General features: G+C 31.0%; 1 protein-coding gene across 1 annotated transcript in view; it reads left to right on the forward strand.

Annotated features, from left to right (window-relative positions):
* LOC106465621 (carboxyl-terminal PDZ ligand of neuronal nitric oxide synthase protein-like) overlaps window positions 1-18,373 on the forward strand; it is a gene marked incomplete at its 5' end in the record, with an annotated part of 51,852 nt that extends 33,479 nt beyond the window's left edge. The window contains 5 exons of the mRNA XM_022393550.1: window positions 9,576-9,726; window positions 10,295-10,446; window positions 10,896-11,108; window positions 13,553-13,702; window positions 14,216-18,373. Coding sequence (XP_022249258.1) covers window positions 9,576-9,726; window positions 10,295-10,446; window positions 10,896-11,108; window positions 13,553-13,702; window positions 14,216-14,944 — 1,395 coding nt within the window. The remainder of the gene's footprint in view (window positions 1-9,575; window positions 9,727-10,294; window positions 10,447-10,895; window positions 11,109-13,552; window positions 13,703-14,215) is intronic.
* Between the last annotated feature and the right edge of the window lie 4,572 nt (window positions 18,374-22,945).

The following is a 22,945-nucleotide window of genomic DNA, read 5'->3' on the forward strand; positions in this document are numbered from 1 at the left end:
CCACTTTGACCTTTAATTAGAAAATAGCTTTGATTTACCCTTTAAAAGAAGCATGTAAAATGTTAGACCTAAATTTGAGTCAGACACTCAAAATTTAAGATTAATAAAGCTCACAAATATATATATATATATATATATACACACACATAGTCATGAAAAATACTTATTGTTTCACTTTGAAATATTTTATACGGGAAGTGATCTTTGAATACAACTGATAACTTTAAATGACCAAATTAAATAACTTGACAATAGATTATTTTACATACAGACAAACTACCAAAATACATCAGATGCCACCACACATACATATATGTGTATGTTCTGAAATGTTTTAACCAAAGTTATAATACTGATATTAGTTGAGCCTGTATATTTATCACATTTAATGTGTTTAAAATTAACCTTTAATGGCCAATAAAATATTCAAAATAATTATTTTGGTTATTTATATAAAAAATTTGAAAAAAATAAAATATTTCTGTATTTTGAAAATGGACCAGAACTTAATGGAACGCCTATTTCTCACTGTGGTTGTTATAATAAAATCCTAGCTGTATACATACTGTTACTTATAAAATAAAGAGCTTATAATTAATGTATTTGTGACATTCCAAATTGATATGCCAACAGGTAAGTGTTAAGCACTACAATAACTGAAGATTTAACAAAATATATGCAGAGCTTGATTACATAGAATATGACATTATTAATTAAACAAAGATTGAAGGACCATATCTGTGGCCCTCTTGACTGTGTTCAGCTTGTTTTCAGGCACTATTAAGTTATATTCAGTGTGGTTGGTTCCTAGATGGATTGCAGAGAGCAAAACAAGTGCATGGTAAGACCATCACTTGGATGTTTCTCTCAGGCCATGCAAAATTGTAGCTATTAAAATGAGGAAGCTGACAAGCTTGCAAGAAAAACAAATATATCAAATCTTTACTGGTAGAATATTTCCTTTCTCTGAACTATAAAAGCAAAATTGGCTACTATGGTAGGTCTTCATTGACATTGAGAGAGAAATGAGACTACTGGAAAACACAAGTCCTGTATGATATAGTTAGGAAAATCAAAAGATGAGGAATTAGTGGGACATTACACAGCCAGAAGGCCATAGGGTAATATCAATAAAGGAAGTCTCTTCTACCTTCTGCAAGGCAGTTGACCTCCACAAGAGAGGTCAGTACATGCATGTTGGCACAACTCCTGGGATTGATACCTAGTTCTCATCACAGTTGACTGTTGTTTGTTTCATCAGTATGACTGGAAGTTATGGCTACATAATCTGTTTTTTAATTTCTCTATCAGGATAAGAATTCCTGGTATTCATTCTACATTTGATATTTTAGAATTGCATAAATATTATTTAACCATACTTCATTAATACCATGTTTTTCTAAATTATTTATTTTTGGACAAAAGCTCAAAACATAGACAAATAATTTTAAAATACTTATTTTAATAGATTGTAAGAACAGTTTTTCATGCAGTCTGTAATCCGTCATGAATTAAAATTCACGTGAGTACTAATTGTTAAAGACAGTATGGACTAATCAACATTATTTGTATGGTTTATTTAATATAGTGAAATAAATAACATTGGGTAACAACTACCTGATGAGCATTTAAAGTTTTAAAGTTGCTTGATCTTGGAAAAGTGTTGAATTTTACATGGTGATCTGCAGCACATTGTTATCTACTCTTATTCTTGATTGATCGTTATTAAATATTTCGTATATAAAATAGTCCATTGTTTAGTACATTAAAGGATAAAGTAGAATACTTTAATAATTTATTAAAGCTACTCAGGATTTTATGAAATGAAACTTTGATTTAATCAGTTGATTTTGAATAATAGTGCATATGACGTGTAGCCTTACTTAGGTTAGTAAGATTACAAAGTTTTATGTGTATTTATAGCTTGTAGCTGTTGCAAGTTTACACTAGAAATTTTAAGAGTTTTAACTACTGGTGTATCAGTATGATTAAAATATTTGTTTCCTTTAGTTCATTAATGAGAGCTCTGAAGAGAAAGTCACGAGAAACTTCAATTAGCTCTCAACTTCTAGCCTGTGAGGCCTAAAACTTCCTACATATGATGTTTCAGTCTTGAGACTGTTTTTACGTATTGAGTATATGATGATTGTTAGTGCTTGCAACTGTCTTTCCCTTTCTTCCAGAACAACTAAATTCATGTTTAGGTACTTTGAGAAATATCAGCCACACTAGATTACCAGGGATTGAATGCTTGACGTAAAACATATTGCAAACAGCTTTTTGTTCCTTTCACTCTGTAGTTATTGTCACACAAAATTTTACGTGTCTGTGTTAGTGTCTCACTAACTTATTATCATTCAATTAGTGTTTTATTATACTTACTAATGAAAGTACTGAAATTTAAGTCGTAGAATGATATTATTTTACTTGTTAATAACAAAACATTTTACTCAGAGTTGTGTGTCATTATTTTCATAATTTGATGTTGTAATTGCTGTCATTTTGGTGTGTATCATATATTTCTGATGTGTTTGTGAGACATAATTTAATGGAAATCTGCACAACTCATTTAGATTCTGATTTTGAAAATATAAAGTGCACATGAGATATGAACAAAAATATTTCTTTAATTATAAGTCAGTGTATAGACATGTTTCTTAGTGGCTCAATGGTAAGTCTAAGTGCTTATAACTCTAAAAATTGGGTTTTATATCTGAGAGGGACAGAACACAAATGGTCCATTGTGTAGTTTTGTGCTTAAGCCCCTGCTTTTTTTCTCTTATGCCACAGAAATGCCCCTTTTCTCAGTCATAAAAATTGTTCACAACTATCAAAAAACATGCCTGATTGCACACGTTGTTTGCTGCAAGTTATTGGGGAGAAAAAGATTTCAACTTCAAAATAAATGGTACATGAAACTTTTTAGGCCTTTACAGTAAAAGAATAATTGTAATATGCCATACAGAAGAATTCACTATTTAATTTTAGATTTTAAAAGTATTTATAAGACCAATTGAACAGGAATAAAAGAGGATCTGTTTGTTTCTCATGATTTTCATAGTCCCTATAATTTTCTTTAACACCACCATTCCCCACCCCCCAAAAAAGGTACTGCCTTGCAATGCCTTGAAAAGTGCCCTTTTTCTGTCAATGAGTCCCTGCCCTTTTCATGTCCTTTACACACTACTGTTTAAAAAAAACCTTCTTGCTGATGAAGATGTATTACATTTTGTACCTATATTGTTATTTCTGGGTAATGTTTTTAATTCTTTGTAGTTTCAACATTATATGGTTGAACATTCATATGTACAGCTTTTTCCATGGTTCTTGAAGTGAACAATGTTTGGAAGTTTGCTGAGACTTTTTTTCAAGCAACTATTGCTATTTCCATTGCTGGTGTTTATGTTAGTAGAGTAGTCGTATGACTGTAATGTTTGCTATCTTGTGTTTATATGCACATTTTGCTTCAGCAGAGTGGAAGATGAAATATCAGTAAAGTCTTAGCTTTGGTCTTGATTTAGAGATGGTTTTGCTGTTATAGAATGATTGCTGTGTTGTTATACCAGTCATGAGAATGCAGCAATTCTTGTTAGTTGTTTGGCTAAGGTATATTTGTTTTTCCTTGTTTGCTATGTATCTAATCATTCTATAATATTAAATATAATTGGAAGTGATTAGTAAAGTCTCATGAAGTAATTTTTGCTTTAATTTAATTGCCCTAACATTTCTGGCAATATACTGTATTAAAAGAGTATAAATGCAAGAAAATCCAATGTGTAATTATATTATTATATTTTTGCATGCTTACTCTGTACATGTGTAAATTGATAAGTAATTTATGTCTGTTATTTTGCACAGATATCTAAAATTGTCTATTGTTCAGTAAAATGTGTTTAGTAAAGCTTTTAAATAGGTTTTTTTTTCAGTACAAGAATTTTCTTCTCCATTGTTTATCTTTAGTGCAACAGATAAATACTCTTCCTAGAAGATCCCTGCTTGCTTGTTAGTTGAAATTGGGTTGAGCCACTATTTTTGACAACAATGTGGTCCATAGGCTGGATCTTGCTAAAAATAACCCAAGCTGTAAGTGTGTGGGGAAATCTCTTACTGGTAGCTACATCCAAGCTTGAAGTATACAGGCAAGCTTCTGTGCTGGAGCTTAACATTTCCTTCTTTTCATTGTAGAAAAACTGAAACGTGTTATGAGGTTCCTCAAATGTTATGCTAGGCACATGTTGTGAACTGAGAATGTCAGCTGGAGTTTAACTGGATAGAAAGCAAAGTGTATCTGCTTATGTGCAGTACAGATTTGATTACAGACTTTAACTAGAAACAGTGGTTCTGAGACATAATTTGTGTATTTCATTTAAGTAGTACTATAAAATTAAAAGACTATGTGCTATCGCAATTAATAATGTATACAGAGCTGAGATGAACACAAGTGTGTTGGAATTTGAACAGCCCAGAAAACTGCAGTGTATAGTGCATACTTTAGATATTTTCCATATGGCTTTTGAAGAAAAATACTGCTTCTATACGGCACACATTAGTCATCTTGTGAAAACTTTAACATTTGTTTTGAGATGCAGTGTTACTGGTCCAAATATGTGTGCTTGCTTAAAGGTGTAAATCTCCAATAAAATATTGCATATATACATGCTAATTCAGCATAGAGGTATGAAGCGAGCTGTTCCTCTAAAACCTGATAATTTGCATTCAGGAGGGAGAGATGCAAAGAAAACCAAGAAGAGACTTTCATTCAGAGAACCAGAAGCTGAAATAGTGCATCATGCAGGAGAAAAAAAGTTAATAGAATCTGTACCACAGTCTCCTCAAACTCATTCCAGTGATAGTTTAGAAAACATAAGTTTGGAGGTATAATCAATAAATAATATTTTTTCTATAAAATGCAGATTCTTTTGGATAATGTCATATGAGTCTAATTTATTAGTATTTGTATGTCATGAAAATTATAAGTTTATAGAAGTTTAAATGTAGTAGTTGACCTATGCACAGTTATTAGTATTTATGTTAACCAACTTTACATGTGTAAATGCACAAGTTTTAACAGTGGGGAGAGAGAAAATTGTCATATAATGCATCCTGGGGATGAAGACTAAAATTACCTTTATATTGCACTTTTAATCGTATTCAACATCATATAGTTTTCAATAAAATTGAGGTCTTTTGTCAGCATTTTGCTTCAACACTACAGTATTAATACTGTTCCATATAATATTGTGAACAGCAATTTGACATGGATATGTTGCCATCTTTTTTCCAAATTTGGTACAATATTATGAAGAGGAAGGAAAACTTCATTGGCAAACTAATCCAATTAAGAAAATGTTCAAATGTTACTACTGTTAGTAAGCAATAAATTATGAAATTAAAAATTCTGATGTTTTTATGCTTTGTGTAAAAACATAAGAACAAGAAATAGAAGTTTAATAAAAGTTTTGTTATACATTTTTTTACCAGCAGAGCTAGTCAATTCTACAGTTTTAGAATGAGTGTTAATGTACTAGATTGTTGTTTTTGTCCTTAAGACTACATTATTATCTATTTTGTAAAGAAGAAAGGAATTGCCTTTGAGTTACTTCAGAAAAACTACAATCAAATTTGAAAATTCAAATTCTAAAAGTGGGGGTTTTAGGGGAGTAAACTAGATTAGCAAAATGAATCAAACAAACCATTCTAAAATATTTAATTATGCTTAAAGAAAAGTGACAGATTTAAATTTAAACAATGTATTATGACATGATTGTCTTTCAGAGTTAATCATTGTAAGTAACCCAGGTATTTGTATGACCTATGTTAACAGCATCCTCTTAGGCTGGCTGTACAAAAACATAATTATTAGTGTGAAGGATCCCTATGACCATTAAAAAATTAATATCTGAAAGTAATTCTGTTTTTCTAAACTTAAAAAAACTAAACTACCAGAAACAACATTTATTTTACCTAATAACACAAGATCAACAGTTGTTAGTAGCATGCAAGTCTTCCCAACTGTGTGGATTGTGTTGGGTTTTTTATTTGTTATTAAATTTTGGATTTTGATGAAAGAAATACATGAAGCCAGTTTATGTTATAATATTCAACATGTCAGTATGTAATTGGCAAGTTGGAACTATAAATATTTTTTTTTGTGACAACGTGACTTTAGATATGCTTTGTGATAAATAAGTAAATAGGAATTAAAAAAGGTGTGTAGAAGCCATATATATCTTTTCAAATAAGGCTGTTTATGTTTCAACAAAAATAAAGTGAAAAAAATATAGTAAGACCATCAGAACTGTGCTTTAATGTCTATTTCAAAATTTATAAAGGCCAATTACAAATTATATTTGCTATTCTTCTATGTACTTTTATGAACCAAGTAAATAACAAATGAAAAGGAATACTGAGCAGATTATTAAAACAGCTGTGAATGGTAAAGTAACAGATGAGAGGGAAAAAACAAGAACATGTATCTAGAGTTGAGCAAGTTTTCTTTACAAGTTGGTCAGATAATATCAATTAAAATAAGTTACTTTTGATATACTCTACTTATTTCACTTCTTGGTTTTGTGATAGCCATTTTATTATATGAAGATTCTTGCTTCTATTATTTACACATGTCAAACGTGGTATAACTGGTTCCCACTTATTAAAGTTTAGAAGAGTTTATAGCTGTTAATTTATGTATTTTCAATTGCAAAAGATTAACTCCTTTTTCATACTGACATTTGATTTACCACTTGTCATTGAGTTATACCAATTTTGGGGAATTCCATCCATCATCAGTAAATCTTGACAAGGACAAATTGAAGAAAGAAAACTAGACTTCGGGCTAATGTAAATTTTCAATATAAAGAACTATGCGTTAAAACTATAGCTCAAATCTATACAATGGGCTATCTGCATTTTGTCCACTGTGGGAAATTGAACCCTAGATATTCTGCAAATACATGTAATTATGAAAAGCAGGAAAAATTCTCGTGTTTGATTTTACTTGATGTTGTTCAGTTGCTACAAATAATCACTTAAAATTGCATTACACTATTATCTTTTAAAACTTGAAACTGAGTAGTCCTACGTTCAGATTTCTATGTACAGAACACTCAAATATGAAAAAGAATCTCAAAAAATCATACATATAATATACACTCCACTACCATAAAAGTATACCCATTATCAAAATCAGCTTTAACTAAATCCATGCAGAGTGTAACACTTAATAATCAATATCAATACAAAAATTATTTTTTTGTCTTATTCCTTTTGAAGATGGTTAAGGCATTCGACTCACAGTCTGTGGGGCACGGGTTCAAATCCCTCCAAATGTGCTTGTCCTTTCAGCTATGGAAGTATTTTAATGTGATGATCAATCCCACTATTCGTTGATTAAAGAGTAGTCCAAAAGTTGGCATTGGGTGGTGATGACTAGCTGCCTTACCTGTAGTATTTCACTGCTAAATTAGGGATGGCTAGTACAGATAGCCCTTTTGTAGCTTTGCACAAAATTTAAAACAAACCAAATCTTTGGAAGATTTTTTAAAGTTTCTTGGTATTGATTTAACAAAAACTGAATAGAGGATTTTCCTTATGGAAAGTATAACTAACTTCAGTTACCCATGTATTTTTATTTAAGAGGGTGTTTCAAATTGCTTTCTCTTATTGTCATCAAGTCCGTTAAGAATATATTTTGTGTAAGTTTGAGAAGTGAATCTCCATCGACAAATGTATCTAGATGAAACCTGTTTCACTTTAAAAGAAGAAATACCTCTTACAACTCAGTGCTGCCTGATGTATGATTATGATTGTATTTGTTTGATAATTTTAGCCTTTATATGATGTCTGATCAATAATACAAAAAAGTGTTCACAATGTACTATAATTTTGTCATGCCATTACATTTGAAACCTCTCATCACCTTGTTATAGCTAGGGGCCAGCCAAATAATAGTTCTTGTAGCACAGGTTTCCACACTTCTACAAGAACACACCCAATGACATCATTATAATATAAGTTCGGAGACAGGCATCACTGACAACCATTCAGTGCTGAACTACTTGATCATGTGATCTATTGTTTCCATGTGTTTATGTGTTATGATGACGTTAAATTCTAGCTGCCTTTGCAAGGTGTTATAAAATAAGTGCACAAGTGGACTATCACAGTTAATTAGGCATGAAGGTGAGCACGTGGGAACTATTTCTCAAACTTTTAAGTAAAATATTATACTAGAGTTAGATGAGGGATTTGAAAAGCAAAGCAAAGATGAAAAAGTAAACATGGAATGAATATAGTGTTTCCTGGAGAACAGATTTTAACAAAATGTGATAGAGGGTGGTGTCAAGCAGTATAGTGTAGGATTGTGATGATACAGTACAGTTCAACTTGATGTCATAGTTCATATAAAAAAAGACTTCAACTGCCATATTTTTAAGTATTTGCAGCATATGATATTTTTTAAAAGAATACAGTAATTTTAAGGTTTCAATACAAAATTTTTGTATTTTAGATCTGGCAACACTGTTATAACTACATATGCGCTCTGTATATTTTGAAGTAAAATATGGAGTATCCTAGATTTACTGTTAAAATCAAATATAGCTATGAAAATACAAAATGGCTTCAACACATTGCTATCTAAAAGTTTCTCACTGTTCTTAAGACTAAATCACTCATATCCTACTTAACTATAAGTTGATTTTTAATATTTGTAAGCAAGATAAGCAGATGAAAAATTGGAGATTTGAATATTTATTTGAATGCTCATACTAGTAATTCGTCTTTGTTAACATAACTAACAGTGCAGTAACTGTTTGTTCAAAGTACAAGGTAATCTTAAGCCCAGTAGATATGCAATTTGTAATTAATGTAGAACCATCAAAAATATTTTGTTTCCATTAAATAACTATGATGTGATGAAGTTGCTTATAAGTATCTGTTTAGTACTAAAATATATATTTTTTTGTCTTTGAAAATTGCTTCAAACTTTACCATTTTGGATAAATCTGTGAGAAGTAATTATTTTAGACCTAAAGAATTTAAACTTCTGAAAAAAAAAAGGATTGGAAGAACCCTGGTTTTTTTACAGTTTTTTTGGTCTCATTGGTTGTTTTTGAAAAAATAATAAGTTTAAAGAAGGCTTCATTGTTTATTTTGACTTATTTTCACAGCAACTCTAACAGTTTGTAAGTGATCATCAGAGTTATTAAATTTCATTGCATTTTTATCTGCAGCTGCAAAGAAACACCTGATAGTTGTGTACATTCCCTGTACTGTGACACTATAGCATACTTCTCTTGATTGTTCTAAAATCCAAGTTATATTTCTTGGAAGTTAACAGGAAGTATAGTGACATTGCATTATTTTTTCAAGTGTATTAGCATATCATATTTGAAAAAACATGAACTTTCTAGGATGTTGGATATTTTTTTATGATTTTTGTTACAGTTAATAAGCTGTTTTGATTCTGATAGAAATAATACCATAACTTATGAAATTATTTTTAAAAAATATTTTAGAATACATTAGAACTGACAAATTTGCTAAAGGTATGTAAATTTTTGGCACCATTTTAGGCTCAAGCCATGAGGATAGTACGTACTGTTGGCCAAGCATTTGAAGTTTGTCATAAGTTCAGTAAAACCTACACACCTTCAAGTGGAGAAAGTCAAGAAGAGTTTCAAGAAGATAAGAATAGAAGGGACTTTCTACAGTCCCCAAATAAAAGTAATATTTCCTGTTCTTTTTTGGAACATACACAAAAACATTATACTGTTGTGTAACATAACATTAAACAAACGTATAATATTATTAAATTCCTTGAAAAAACCCAATTATTTTTAGTATTTATGTAATCAGTTTTTAGTAAAAATAAGCTGCATCTGTTACATTTAGATATCTTTGTAGGCTATTAGATCCATTTTAAACTATATATGAACTGTAGGAATATTTAGGCATTGTAAACCAGCTGTCAGTAATTGTTAATTTAATTTTTTAGTAAAATGTTTTCTTCATTGTTGTTATTCTGAGATTTTGCTGAGTGTCTTAAGATATATTCATTAACTGCCTTTACAGAAAAAGTTTTGATGCAAGTTTTTTTTTTTCTTCTGAGTTTTAAATGAAGTGAAGATTCCTTAGCTTGCTATTCTTGTAGGATGCATTAGGCAATATTTATTGGTAGATTTCAAATTCTGTGGGCCTCTGCTGCACCAAAAAAAAAAAATATTGAAATTACTTTTTACTGTCTTTTACTTGCCTTTACATTTCTTGTATTTATATATTATTTTTTTTCCAGGTTGTTTACATAGAGATGGTACTTCAGAAACTGGTAGCTTTGACACTCAAGTTGGGGAACAAATTCATAGCAGCACTGCCCTTTCATCCTCCAAGCAACATCCCACTTGTCTACAATCTACAGAAATAGCTCCTTCCTTTACAGATCTTCAAGTACTATAACTTTCATCAGTCTTAATATTTAATTTTTTTTTCCATGGTGGTGACATCTACATTATAATAAATGAAACAGAACTGAAATGTTTTGCTTAAATTTTATATTGGTCCTTGAAATAATTTTTACTTAACACTCCTTTCCATAATATAAATTGTATTCATACTATATTTAGAGTAAGATAATAATGTTCACCAAATGGGTTTGAATGGCTTGAATGCATGTTAACATTCACATTATGTCTATTAGATGAACATAAATCATTTAACTGGTTTTAACAATGTCTGTTTATAGTTGAATATATATTTTTGTTTACATAACAGTAATAGTTGCATAGATCTAATACTGTAGTATATTACTGATACAAACTAAGATCTCAGTTTGTATCACGTACTGGTGCATATATGTTGTTTGGAACTTTACTAAAAAAAAAACTGTTTTATATTAGGTTGGAGAAATGTATGTTTCTCCACTGTGTGATAGAATAGGGATAGGTAGGAGTAGTCTACCTGAAGGATTGCCAGTTAGTGTTTACCACCAAGTGCAGTTACTTCAAGAACAGTTAGAGCAGCAGTCCCAGCAGACTCAGGTTACACTTTCACAGGTCCACATGCTAAAAGATAAGCTTACTGCAGAAATCTCAGCTCGATTGGAGGCTCAGGTGAGTAACAATTTTGTCCTTGGTATATCCGTGTGACTGTTTTTTGTCTGCACTAGCCGTCCATAATTTAGCAGTGTAAGACTAGAGGGAAGGCAGCTAGTCATCACCACCCACCGCCAACTCTTGGGCTACTCTTTTACGAACAAATAGTGGGACTGACCATCACATTATAACACCTCCATGGCTGAAAGAGTAAGCATGTTTGGTGTGATTGGGATTAGAACTCTCGACTCTCAGATTGCGAGTCAAGCACCCTAACCACCTGGCCATGCCGGGCCCCATATTTAAAAAGATATAGCTTTAAAAAAGTTAATCAGAATAGTAAATAGCTAAAATGGAAAATAATGATACAATAGAATAGTATATGAAATGATTAGCAACATTTTTGATTACCAGTTTCAGTGTCGTATTAAGTATCCAAAATAAAAATCTCATTTTAAGCTTCAGGAATATCGTCATCAAAATCTAGTGTGGATGGTTTGCCAACTAAACTTTTTTTGTACAGTTTATTCTCATCCTTTTCTTAATATTTACTACAATGACATTTTTCATATTTGGAACCGACCATTCATTATTTGAACAACTTTATATGACTTATCATCTTAATATTTATTTTCAGAGGATCAAACAGGAAAAACCAGAACACTCAATTACACTATAGCTCTTGTGTAGCTTTTCACAAAATTCAAAACAAACGAACTTTTAAATATGATTTGGGTCTTCAGCAGTATTACTTGAATTAGCTTATTCTTATTGTTTGCATAAACTTCTTCATAACCTTGTGTATTTTACAACACTATGAAGAAATTATGGTATTAAATCAGAAATAGATGGTACATTAAGAATTTTCTGCAGCATTTAAAACTACAATGACGATGGAAGTTAGTTTCATGTCTGTTCACTTGTGGATATAAGTGCAGTAACTAGGTATGTGAATATGTTTTGGTTTTATGACATAATGGTAAGAGACTGCTGAAAAACATTAATCACAGGGTTTTGTTAACCATCACGTGAATGAGACACTGGAGCTTACTAAAACATTAAGTGCGGAGATAACGCACTTCCAGTAAAATCAGGGGAATTTTTATTCATATAACAGACCCGAGTTACTGTAAATAAACTGTAATGTAAAAATTATAATTTTAAGCAAACCTTTTTTCTGTGATTAAATTCAGCAACTAAATTGGAGCATTTTTTATTGTATTGCTGTTACAGAAAAATAAATTTACTTTCAAATGTTACAACTGAGGAGAGAGAAAATATAATAATCTTTTTTTTACATGTTTATTGTAACATCATTGATTTAATATGTGGTGGTTGTTAAAATGTTTACTTTACCAAAAGCTTTTAATACAGTTATATTAAAGACCTTTTCTTGAAAAATTAACTTTTTGGTTATATTATAGAACTGGGCAGTTAATTCAATTTAATCGATTAATTATGAGCATCAGTTACATTGACTAATGAAAATGTAGTTAAATCAATTAATGTTGTGAAAAGAATAAAAAAAAATTAGCACTTGAACAATAATGGGTGTGGTTTAGTTACTGTAAAAACCGAAGTTAAAAGTTCATGCAATTCATGAAACCTTATCAACCATGTGTTTTTTGCTGTATTCCATATATATACTTTTAATCTCTCATATTGTACAAAGGAATATATTTAAATTACATGTGCAAATGTGTCTGAACTAGTACAATTGTTATTTTTGTGCAATTCATGAAACCTTATCAACCATGTGTTTTTTACTGTATTCCATATATATACTTTTAATCTCTCATATTGTACAAAGGAATCTATTTAAATTACATGTGCAAATGTGTCTGAACTAGTACAATTGTTATTTTTGTGAAATTTTATAGTAAACATGGGATTTACTGATTTCTTTATAGCCAAGTTTCTTATCCTTTTTATTGGACATGTCACAATTGTTTATTATGTGTGTATTAGGCATTTTCATGCTGACATTTTTGTCCCATGGATTCTCTTATATATGTATCATCCAAAAGCAAGGAATTTTGTAGAAGAATTGTTTCTATGTAATTACTTGGTCAGTTGTTTCTCTTTGGTTGAAAGGTTCCCTAGAGTTTTATCAAACTTGAAATAAACTTAGATGTTGAACTTATAGTAAATTGTTCTAAATATGTAATTTAATTTTGGAATGAAGAGGTCTGTGCCTCCATTTTGAGTTGTTGTCCAAGCTGAGTAAGTTCTGTTTATCTTTAAGGTTGAAATCAAATTGGCAGAGCCATTGGATTGTAAGAAGCTTGTTTAAGAAATTAACTTCATTAAGTTGGTTTCTATTGCAGTTCCTCAGAAATTCCAGTCCTACAGAGTTTATGTTGCCTGAAATGCTAATGAAACAAGATGTTTAATATGTACTTTAGTATCACAAAGAAGGATATTTATAATTTTGAATGTTTATATTTTCTGTTATTTTCCAGTCCCACAACAATCAGTTAATGGCACACAATAAAGAGCTTTTGGAACACATTCAGAGTTTAATACAGCACATTCAAGTACTGGAGACAAAAGCTAACCAATGGGAACCAAATCAACATCCTGTTTTGGGTGGAGTCACTTCTTCTTGTCAGGTATGTGCTTTCTTTGTTGAATGTGGTTTGCTTCTATCAAAATGTTAAAATGTACACAGGATAAGATAAAGACAATGAAAAATTGTATGATTCTGTCTCGTGGCTTGTCAAAGGCCATCAAGTTCTACACAAAACTAACTTATTTCTCAGCTTCCCTTTCTTTAGTGATTACCTTACATAAACCAATCTTTTGTTGAAATTGAAACACAATAATAATCCAAACAACATATGGGAGAAGTTATTAACTTTGAAAATCTTATGAATGTATCCAAAATGTCTTAAATTAATTTTGCATCTATATTATATATATATATTCTGTTATCCTTTATTTCAGACTTGTCATAATAATACTAGATATAGCTACATTAGAACTACATTTCTAATCATCCTTTCCTTTTTCATTTTAAACATATTGAATGCAAAATTCTAATAAATGATTTTATGGCTAAGGTATATTATTACACATTTTTTTCTTGAACTAAGAAATGACTATATATATTTTTTTTCTAATAGTTAACTGAAAAGGACTCTACAGCAAGCTCCAATACTTGTGGAAACTTACTTTTAAAGTCCATTCAGCCTTGTTCTGTGTTACACAGTCCTTTTGCAGAATGCAGCTCAAAACAACAGCAACAGTCTGCTGAAGTCAGTAACTCAGTATCTTTAACAAGCTCAGAAATGTCCAAGTTACATAATAATTCTCAGGATAAATTTTCTGATTATATTACTAGTGTTTCCCATTCTAACAGCCCACCCCGCCTCAGTTTTGTTTCTTCTTTTAATGACCTACTTCTGTCTCCAACATCGAAACCTCTAACTACAACTTCATGCAATGTTGGTACTTTACCTTTCAGGCTTAATAGTGTGAATAATGCTTCTTCTTTCTCCCCTGTAACAACGGTTGAACCCTGTTCAATGCTAGATCTACCTCGAACAAGTAGGAATGAAAAATCCTCATCCGATATTTCTGTTGGGGACCACCAGAGGGACCACATAGATCAGTTTTCAGACTTTTCCACTTGGAATTTGCCACCTAGATCTCACTCAGGACTTTCTTCTAGTACTGAAAGCTATGGGCATCAGTGCAGCTTCTCCAAGAACCAAGAAACTTTTATAACACAAGTTACTGATGATTTTTTAAAACTAGGTCTTCTCGGTCAAGAACTAGTATTAACAGAGTCTGACATTGCAGGAAGTAATGCCAGTCCTGTAGTGTCTTCTCAGGTGCCTGACAAAAGCTGATATTGCTTGCCATATCTAAATGATCAGATAATATTTGCTTACATTAACATATAAATATACCAAGAAACAAAATACTCAGTTTAATGTTCTTTCTACCTATTAGTTTAGCAATTTTTAAATTGTACACAATGTCTAGCTTGCTTTTGCTTGAAACTTGCAGGGTAGACAGGAAGTAATTATACATTCCACAAGCGTAATTTCTATTTATGAAGTTGATTGTTTTCTTCTGTAATTTAGAATCATAAGAAGTATGTAGATGTTTCTTTATAATTGTTTACAAATTTCCCTAGGAATAAAAACGTTTTTTTTTTGTTTTTTTTTGCAACTGTGAACAAATTGCAAAGCTCTTATTTTATCTGGATTTAAAGAAATTTGTATATTATAAATTATTGTTTTACTCACAAATAAATGTTAACATTTAGGATTTTTAATATAAATCAGTGATAATTTTGTATTACATAAAAAAAAAAGTTGACAGTATTTTCCTCTTCTAGTATTATAATGCATATGTTACCTTACAAAAAATTTGTGGTATACTTGGTTGTCAAACTGACCTTCAACTAAGTTTTTAATAAATATGTCATGTGAGTTGAAATATACATTTACATCTACAAAAAAAATTAAACTGTATGAAATGTTAGCAAAAGTTTAGTGGAGAAAAATGCATCATTAAAATGTGACTTTAATACCATGCTAAAATTTTATTGGAGGATGATATGGTGACACTATAAGTACTATTGATATGTTAAGAAGTACCTTTCTTAGTTTGTCAAGCTAACCTATGTTGAACGGAGTAGTGTGAAGTTATCTATTATCTTCTTATTGATAAGTCGTTATGTTATGATATAAAGCTGTTTCTGTTAATTGTAATAAAGAAAAAGATATCTTTAATAGCTTAATCAGTTTGACTTTCCATGATGTGTATTAAGTAGTCAATGAGGCTGTTGGTGTTTTCTATCTTTGTTGATTTTTGTATTCATATTATAATAAACTTGAATGTATTTCAGTTTCCACATGTACAGAGAAAAGTTGCTTCTTATCTACCCTTAAGTTACGGAAACAAGCAGTTTTGTTAGCTATATTATCTTCTGTTTAAAACTGACCAGCTGAATGTGGCATGAAAAGTCAGTACACATAAGCAGTGAGTCCATTTTAAACAGAAAAATGAAGATCTTTCTCTACAGAATGTTTTAGTTATTATTTAGTATGGTTGGTCAGAAAAAGTATCTGACAAATTAAAATGTTTTTGTGACTATATTTCTAATATTAGATTTTGTTTGTGACCAACATATTTTTTATATCATACCTCATATTCATTATTACTGTATGCTTCAATGGAGAAAAATATTTGTTGACTGTTCTGAAATTAGGACGTATTATCACTCTGAAAATTCGGTGGATTTTGTTATCTCACTGGTAATATTTGTTATATATCTTTATTTCATATTTTTTATGCAGCTAAATATTTTGTCCTTATGAAATTGTACTGCAAAAGTGTATTTTTGTATTATCTGAATCTCATATATATTACTTATTCTATTTTTTCCATTATTTGTCCTATTTGAATAACTGACACTTCATATTTTGTACAATTCCTCTTTATTAACTTATATCTATCACTCATTCTCTTCATAAAGTCTTAAGAGATAGTCATGTAGCTTGAAAAATTGTGAAAGTTTAAGAGTATGCTGATTTATACTTTGCTTTGGCCAACTATCATGCTTAAAGGCTCCACGTTTGAAGTTCCTAAAACTTGTGTCTTTTAGCTAAGAAAGACTCAATTTGTGGACTTCAATCTCCTTGTTTGTTTAAGAATCTCAATGTCTCTACATCAGTAATGAGTCAAAGTATCCCTTGTTTAAGATGAACACTTCCTCTGAACTGGTATTTATGTGTTTGTACAAAATTGAAAGATAGAATTAAAGCTGTAAAAGTATGTTTCATATACATGTATAGTTTTAAAACAGTAATTCCAGCCAACTTGTGCATGTACTTCCTCCTTCTTCTACCTAATCCATCTTTGACATAACTTATGGTTTCTTAGTTAACTTTAGAACTTATTTTTACATTGACTTAATCCATAGAAATAATTTTTCATATTTAGTAAAATGTACTTCATTTTGTTTCCAAACATTGTCTACATTTTCTCCAACAGTATTAAAATCATTTAATTTCTTTTGTAAAGTTCATTATTTATATCATAATACAACTAATAATACCTTTATTGTTTATAATTTTTTACATTTTTTTCGTTTATTTGTTACTGCTTGAAATTTGAAAAATTCATGCACCTGATTCAAGAAGGTGATATGGTGATGGGCTTTCGCTTTTGTGTTTACAAATATTGTATTTTGTTCTGAAAAACCTGCCACAGCTAGAATATTTGCTAGGAAATGATTTTGCTTTTTTTGTGTGTGTGTAAAGTGGATGCAAGTTTTAAACTTGTCACATTCAAAGTGCTCAACCAAATTTGTCCTGAATATAAGCACATGTAGCTTATCATTTAAGAAAGTTATTCTTAATGAAAATACTCTAATTAATATTTTTTTAAAATATGTTTGTAGATTTTAAGATATTTTCTATAATAATAATGTGTTTTCATCATTTAATGCTACTAAAACATAATGTTAAGATGTTTTTTTTGGGGGGGGGCAGGCATTTGGCAAGACTAAGTACATATAGGCCATGGTTGTTTGTTGGTTGTCTTCTGCACAACAACATTTCTTGGGTAAAATGTTTTGCTAAGGGTTTGAAATTTAATTATTGTATGATCGTACCAGTATTTGAGATTTGTAAAACAACCAATGTGCTTACTAATATCTTTGTGCCATAAATGGTAAATATTACACTTGAAATGTTAAAGATCAATATTTCCTAATACCAATGAATGTTACTATAAAAATAATCGCATGTGGTGTTCAAAATACTGTTTTTGTGTTAAAAGCATTCCCTAGTGGTTACAAGTGCAATAACTTGTTTCATACTCTGGTATTTAATTATTGCATACGTACAGAACTTATAAATTTCCAGTCCTTTCTATTTTTTTCCATTCGTCTTTCCCAGCAAATGAATAGCCTGTATATGTATTGCCTCTTAAGTGATTCTTTTGTTATTTTAGGGAAAAAATACATACTGCTGGATGTGTATATTCAGGTACCTGTCAGAGCAGTAGGCTTTGCTTAATTTTGTGTATTAAAAACACTATACATAAGTCTGAGTGAAGCAAATAAATAAGTGAAGGAGGATGTATCATATTTCTATTTGAAAAAATATTACGGGCATTAACAAAAAAAAAATAACTTTTAATATTGCTCAATGAATATTTCATACTAGACTTTAAATAAAACTGGTTGTTACCATAATCTGTGGAAAAATTTAGTTTGTAAAGAAACCATATTTTGTTTGGTTAATAATAAGCTCTTACTACTATGTTTTGGTGTGTGTGCTTTTGTTTAATGGCTTACATGTACACTAAAGCACATATTAAATGATTATAAAGGAAATACTTTTTCACAAATCAAACATTTTAAATATGTTTGACTAAAAAATTATTACGATCATCACCATCTTTCATGACATAATTACTGACTTATACAGATATATAAAATGGCTAAAACTATACAATAACAGGCTAATCCTAAACAGAATTGACTGACTAACTAGAAACCAATCTACACGTAAAAACATAGAAGAGAAAAACATTTTCCAGGTTAGTTACTATCTACCGTTTAAATAATTATTAAAATGAATTCATCCACAGTGTTTTAGAAATTGTATATCTAAAATATTCTATAAGTTCCGGTACTCAGTTCTGCCGAGTACAGGCAGAACTTCACCCCTGGTCAAGATCAGTTTAGCTCCATAAATAGTTTCTGTTAATAAGTAAGTTTATTTTCACTTATCTACGATGTTAGAATACAATAAACTTAAAAAAATATTTTCAGTACATAATGATCTGAATCATTAAAATCATTTGCTGTCGCCTGCCGTATTTTAAACGTAACTAAGCTTACTTGATGCCTTATTATACAAGAACATTTCCATACCTTTCAAACAAATACAATTTAATATGAAAATATTGCAGAAACATAAAAGGAAATTACAAAAATATTCCCAAATCTGTGGTTAAGTTTTCTAAACATCCCATTAAATAGTATAGTTATATAGCTATATCTAATCAATTCCTCATTAAACTATAACTTTTGAAACCACTTTATTCACTGTATAGTGATTTAAATAGTTGAAAATCTGCTCTATCCAAGGGTATTTAAACTTTGTCTGTAGCTATTTCCAAAGCTAAGCTTCATCAATAGTTGTTCAAAATCATATGATGCCAGGCCATGATTAAACGGGTGTAAACGAGGGATTAATAACTCCCGAGAGAGAGAGAGAAGTAAAATCACGTGAGAAATAAAACCTGGAGAACTATATTCTCAAGGGATGATAAGTTCTTAGCAAGTATAAACTGTGCTTTGGGATGGGCAAGGAAATTAATAAAAAAATCGATAAATGCATTGAATGTGAGCGAGACTCCTCGGAACTGTGCGCAAATGCATGAACGCACTTCTTTTTTTTTTTCGTTTTTATTTGCGAATTACAATAAATATTACAATATGACAAAATATCCGTGAGCGAACGATTGTTAAGAGTTAGAATTATTGTTTTAACTTAAGCTTTGATATGTAGATACACAATCGAGATCTTAAAGATGCTCACAGATCTGGATATGGTTAACTTTCTGTCTCCTTCTTGTTCATCTTTAAGCTTTTTATCTTCAGTCAAGGGGATTTCTGTTTAGCTGGAAGATGATGCAACGTTCTATTTTGGTCTGTGGGTCATTTTTGAAGAGACAAACTTGCATATCAGCACCATCATCATCAATGGTCGGTACAACTTAAATGTCTAGATAGAGGAAAATTGGTAGTGGCTTTACGTACTGATTTTCGGCATTGACGTAATCGATCATCTCGCGCATTTGCTCTTTACCCAATATATGTGCTCCCGAGGGGTCAACAGTAAGTTTTCGGACGCTAAAATCTGATCATGAAGAAATAAACGGGAAATTAAAAAAACAAACTAATAGAAGGACATAAACATTTGAAAATTTTAAGTTCACTGGCTTTGCTCATCGGGTAGATGCTCGTATGAAGAATGATACACAGTTTAACAATACTTACGATATCCCCGAGTTTTCTTAACGTATCTTCACAGCAGGTGGTAAGATATGAAAAGTTTGCTTTCACATTAGTTCGGTCTTGTCCTCGATATTATCAACCACATTGGTGTCGGAACCGGGGGTGCTGTAGCGTCCTCTAGTCTATCGCTTCTCAATTAGGGACGACCGGTCCAAATAACATTCGAGAAGCTTTGTTCTAAATTGAGTAAACAAACAAATCTTTATTAAACGCTACTGCCCAACAGTCTTCTCGCTTTAGTTCACAAAATTGATTTCCTTTTATACATATATATAAGCTTATGATAAAAGGCATTCTGATTACCATATAGTATTAGTAAATTCAAATTTAACCCTATCCCTGTCCTCTGCATCACATGCGATTCGCAGGACATAATGCTGAAGCGTCTGAGTATCACATGTGATACTCAACTACTTTTACTTTGTATGCAGCTCATGCTTGTGAACGTAGTAATATTAACTGTTTGTTTTGGTTCAACATATGAGATTAGGAAACAACTTGAAAAAAACAATTTCACTTACATGATATTTTTATCTTGCACATAATACACTTTCTCGTATGTCCAGGCCCGTATGCAGAATGTTTGAAAGGGGAGTTCTAATTTGTGAAATCAAAAGCCAATACATATTGTGCAAAACACAATCAGTATACTAACGGTATGGGAGCATGCTCCCCAGAAAATTTTGCATGAAATATAGCTTAAACAATTACATGGCTGTTCACATAAAATCCCCAAACATCCAATGGAAAGTCAACAAATCATCATTCTGTTGTGACACTGCATGGGAAGCTATACTTAAATTACCATAAAGAGTATGTTTTATTACAATAAATTACTATACTATCTATGTGCTGAATAGTTATTAAATGTTATGTTACTAATTTATACAACTCTGTACAATAATAGTATATCAGTTATTTCAATCACTGATTATCATGTATGCACTAACGTAATAACATATTAGCACGCTCCATTCTTTTAGGGTGCTTTTCCATAAATAACTTACATACGGTTTCGATGTTAATAGCAATGTCATAATGGTTATGTATTAATACTAGCGCCCTCATATTTAGAATTAAATCGATACGTTTCAATCGAGCATACCAAACGACTTTTATTTTACCAACTTACACTTTAAACCTGTAATTTATTCCATTTTTTTCTTCTTTTCAATTTTTATCTGCCGCGCTCTCTTTTTTTTACTCCAATCTACCCTTCAACTTCTTTCATTGAGTCAAGAGGCACTTGCCAACAGTTTTAAAATTACCCGTACCAACAGTGGTGTTGACCATTTTTGTTTATTATAACATATGCTTCTTACCGTCGACTGCTGCAGGTATAAAAGCTTATACGAGGCAAATGAAAATGTGTTTAAAACCTATGAAATAGAGTTAAATGCACAACGAAAGTAAGTATATAAATATTCATCAGTGGATTAGCAAAAGCAATACAAACGTTTCGTACTATTTCATAATATTTAAGAGTTTTCATTGTCTCACATTCGAATCCTGAACTTAGTTAATGTCGTTGAAATAGGGATAACAAACAACAAAAAGAAATAACAAAGCGCCTTTATAAGATGTTGACGACAAGTAACCATTTTAAAAGTAAAATATATTTTTGTTGTTTTTTCTTATACTATAGATGTACAATATAACATACGCGAAGTAAATTGTTTGTACTTATGTTTTTCGAGCGTCAGCGAGATCACGTGACTAGTATCACGCCACCCGTTTTCTAGAACTATCCTGTTCCTTCGGGAGTGCTCTAGCATTTGCTAGATTGGGGGTGGCCTGGTATATATAAGATGGTCACGGCGTGACGTGACAGTGTGTGTAGGTAGTGAGTAATTGAACAGCAGTCAGAAAGTATTGTTGAAGTTAACGTTCGTTGTTATAGCGTTTCTTATAGAGCGACTGTTGAAAATAAGTGTATCGGTGAAGTTATATGCTGAAAGAATAAACCAGTTTTATTAAGAAAGGACTTGTGTCGCTAAAGTTTCGTGGGAACGAAGTTACGGAAAATCAACTAACGAACGGAGACGTAACAGTATTAATCTAATTAAAGAATTTTACAGTGACTTTTCTTTGTAACTATTGAGTAACAATTTAACTTTTTTAATCCTTTTTTTAACTTTACGGCATACACATGGCATGTTTAGTTCACGTACATCTCCTTAAACACAAAGTTAGTTAATAAAAATGACCATTAATTTAAGTTTTGCAGGACATCTGGCACGTAGATAGAATCTATATTTTATTGCGAAGTTTTATTAGAGAAAACTTTCCACATGAGGAATACAGATAAATTAATCTCTAGGAATATGACTGATAAGCATCAAATAAATTCGAAAAAGACAACACTAGGAATACATTATTGTTTCGCTACATTTTCTATGACAAAGAGGTTTTAGCTTGCACAATGAAAAGGCTTTGAAGGCGCCAATATTATATTCATTCATGTCTTGTTTCGAGTTGAATATTTTGTTATATGTAAGTGTGCTTGTTTACCGTAACGTATTAGGTCGTCAAGAAATTAATGTCGCGTTTTGGAACACTTTTATTAACCACCCTACAAAAAACGCACATCACGTATAATAGTTAAATGAACCATCTAAACGTCACGTTAGTGTAGCCTATATAATGTGTAAAGTTTAGTATACTCTAATCCCTTATTGTGATGGCACACGACGACACATTCGGCATGTAATGCTGTTTGAATACAAGAAGGGAAAGAACACCCCGGTAGCCACAAAGAATATCAAAGAAGTTTATGGAGATGTATTGAACGTTCGTAAGTCTCAAG

Source organism: Limulus polyphemus, unplaced genomic scaffold (assembly GCF_000517525.1).
Source record: "Limulus polyphemus unplaced genomic scaffold, Limulus_polyphemus-2.1.2 Scaffold2002, whole genome shotgun sequence".
NCBI lineage: Eukaryota > Metazoa > Arthropoda > Merostomata > Xiphosura > Limulidae > Limulus > Limulus polyphemus.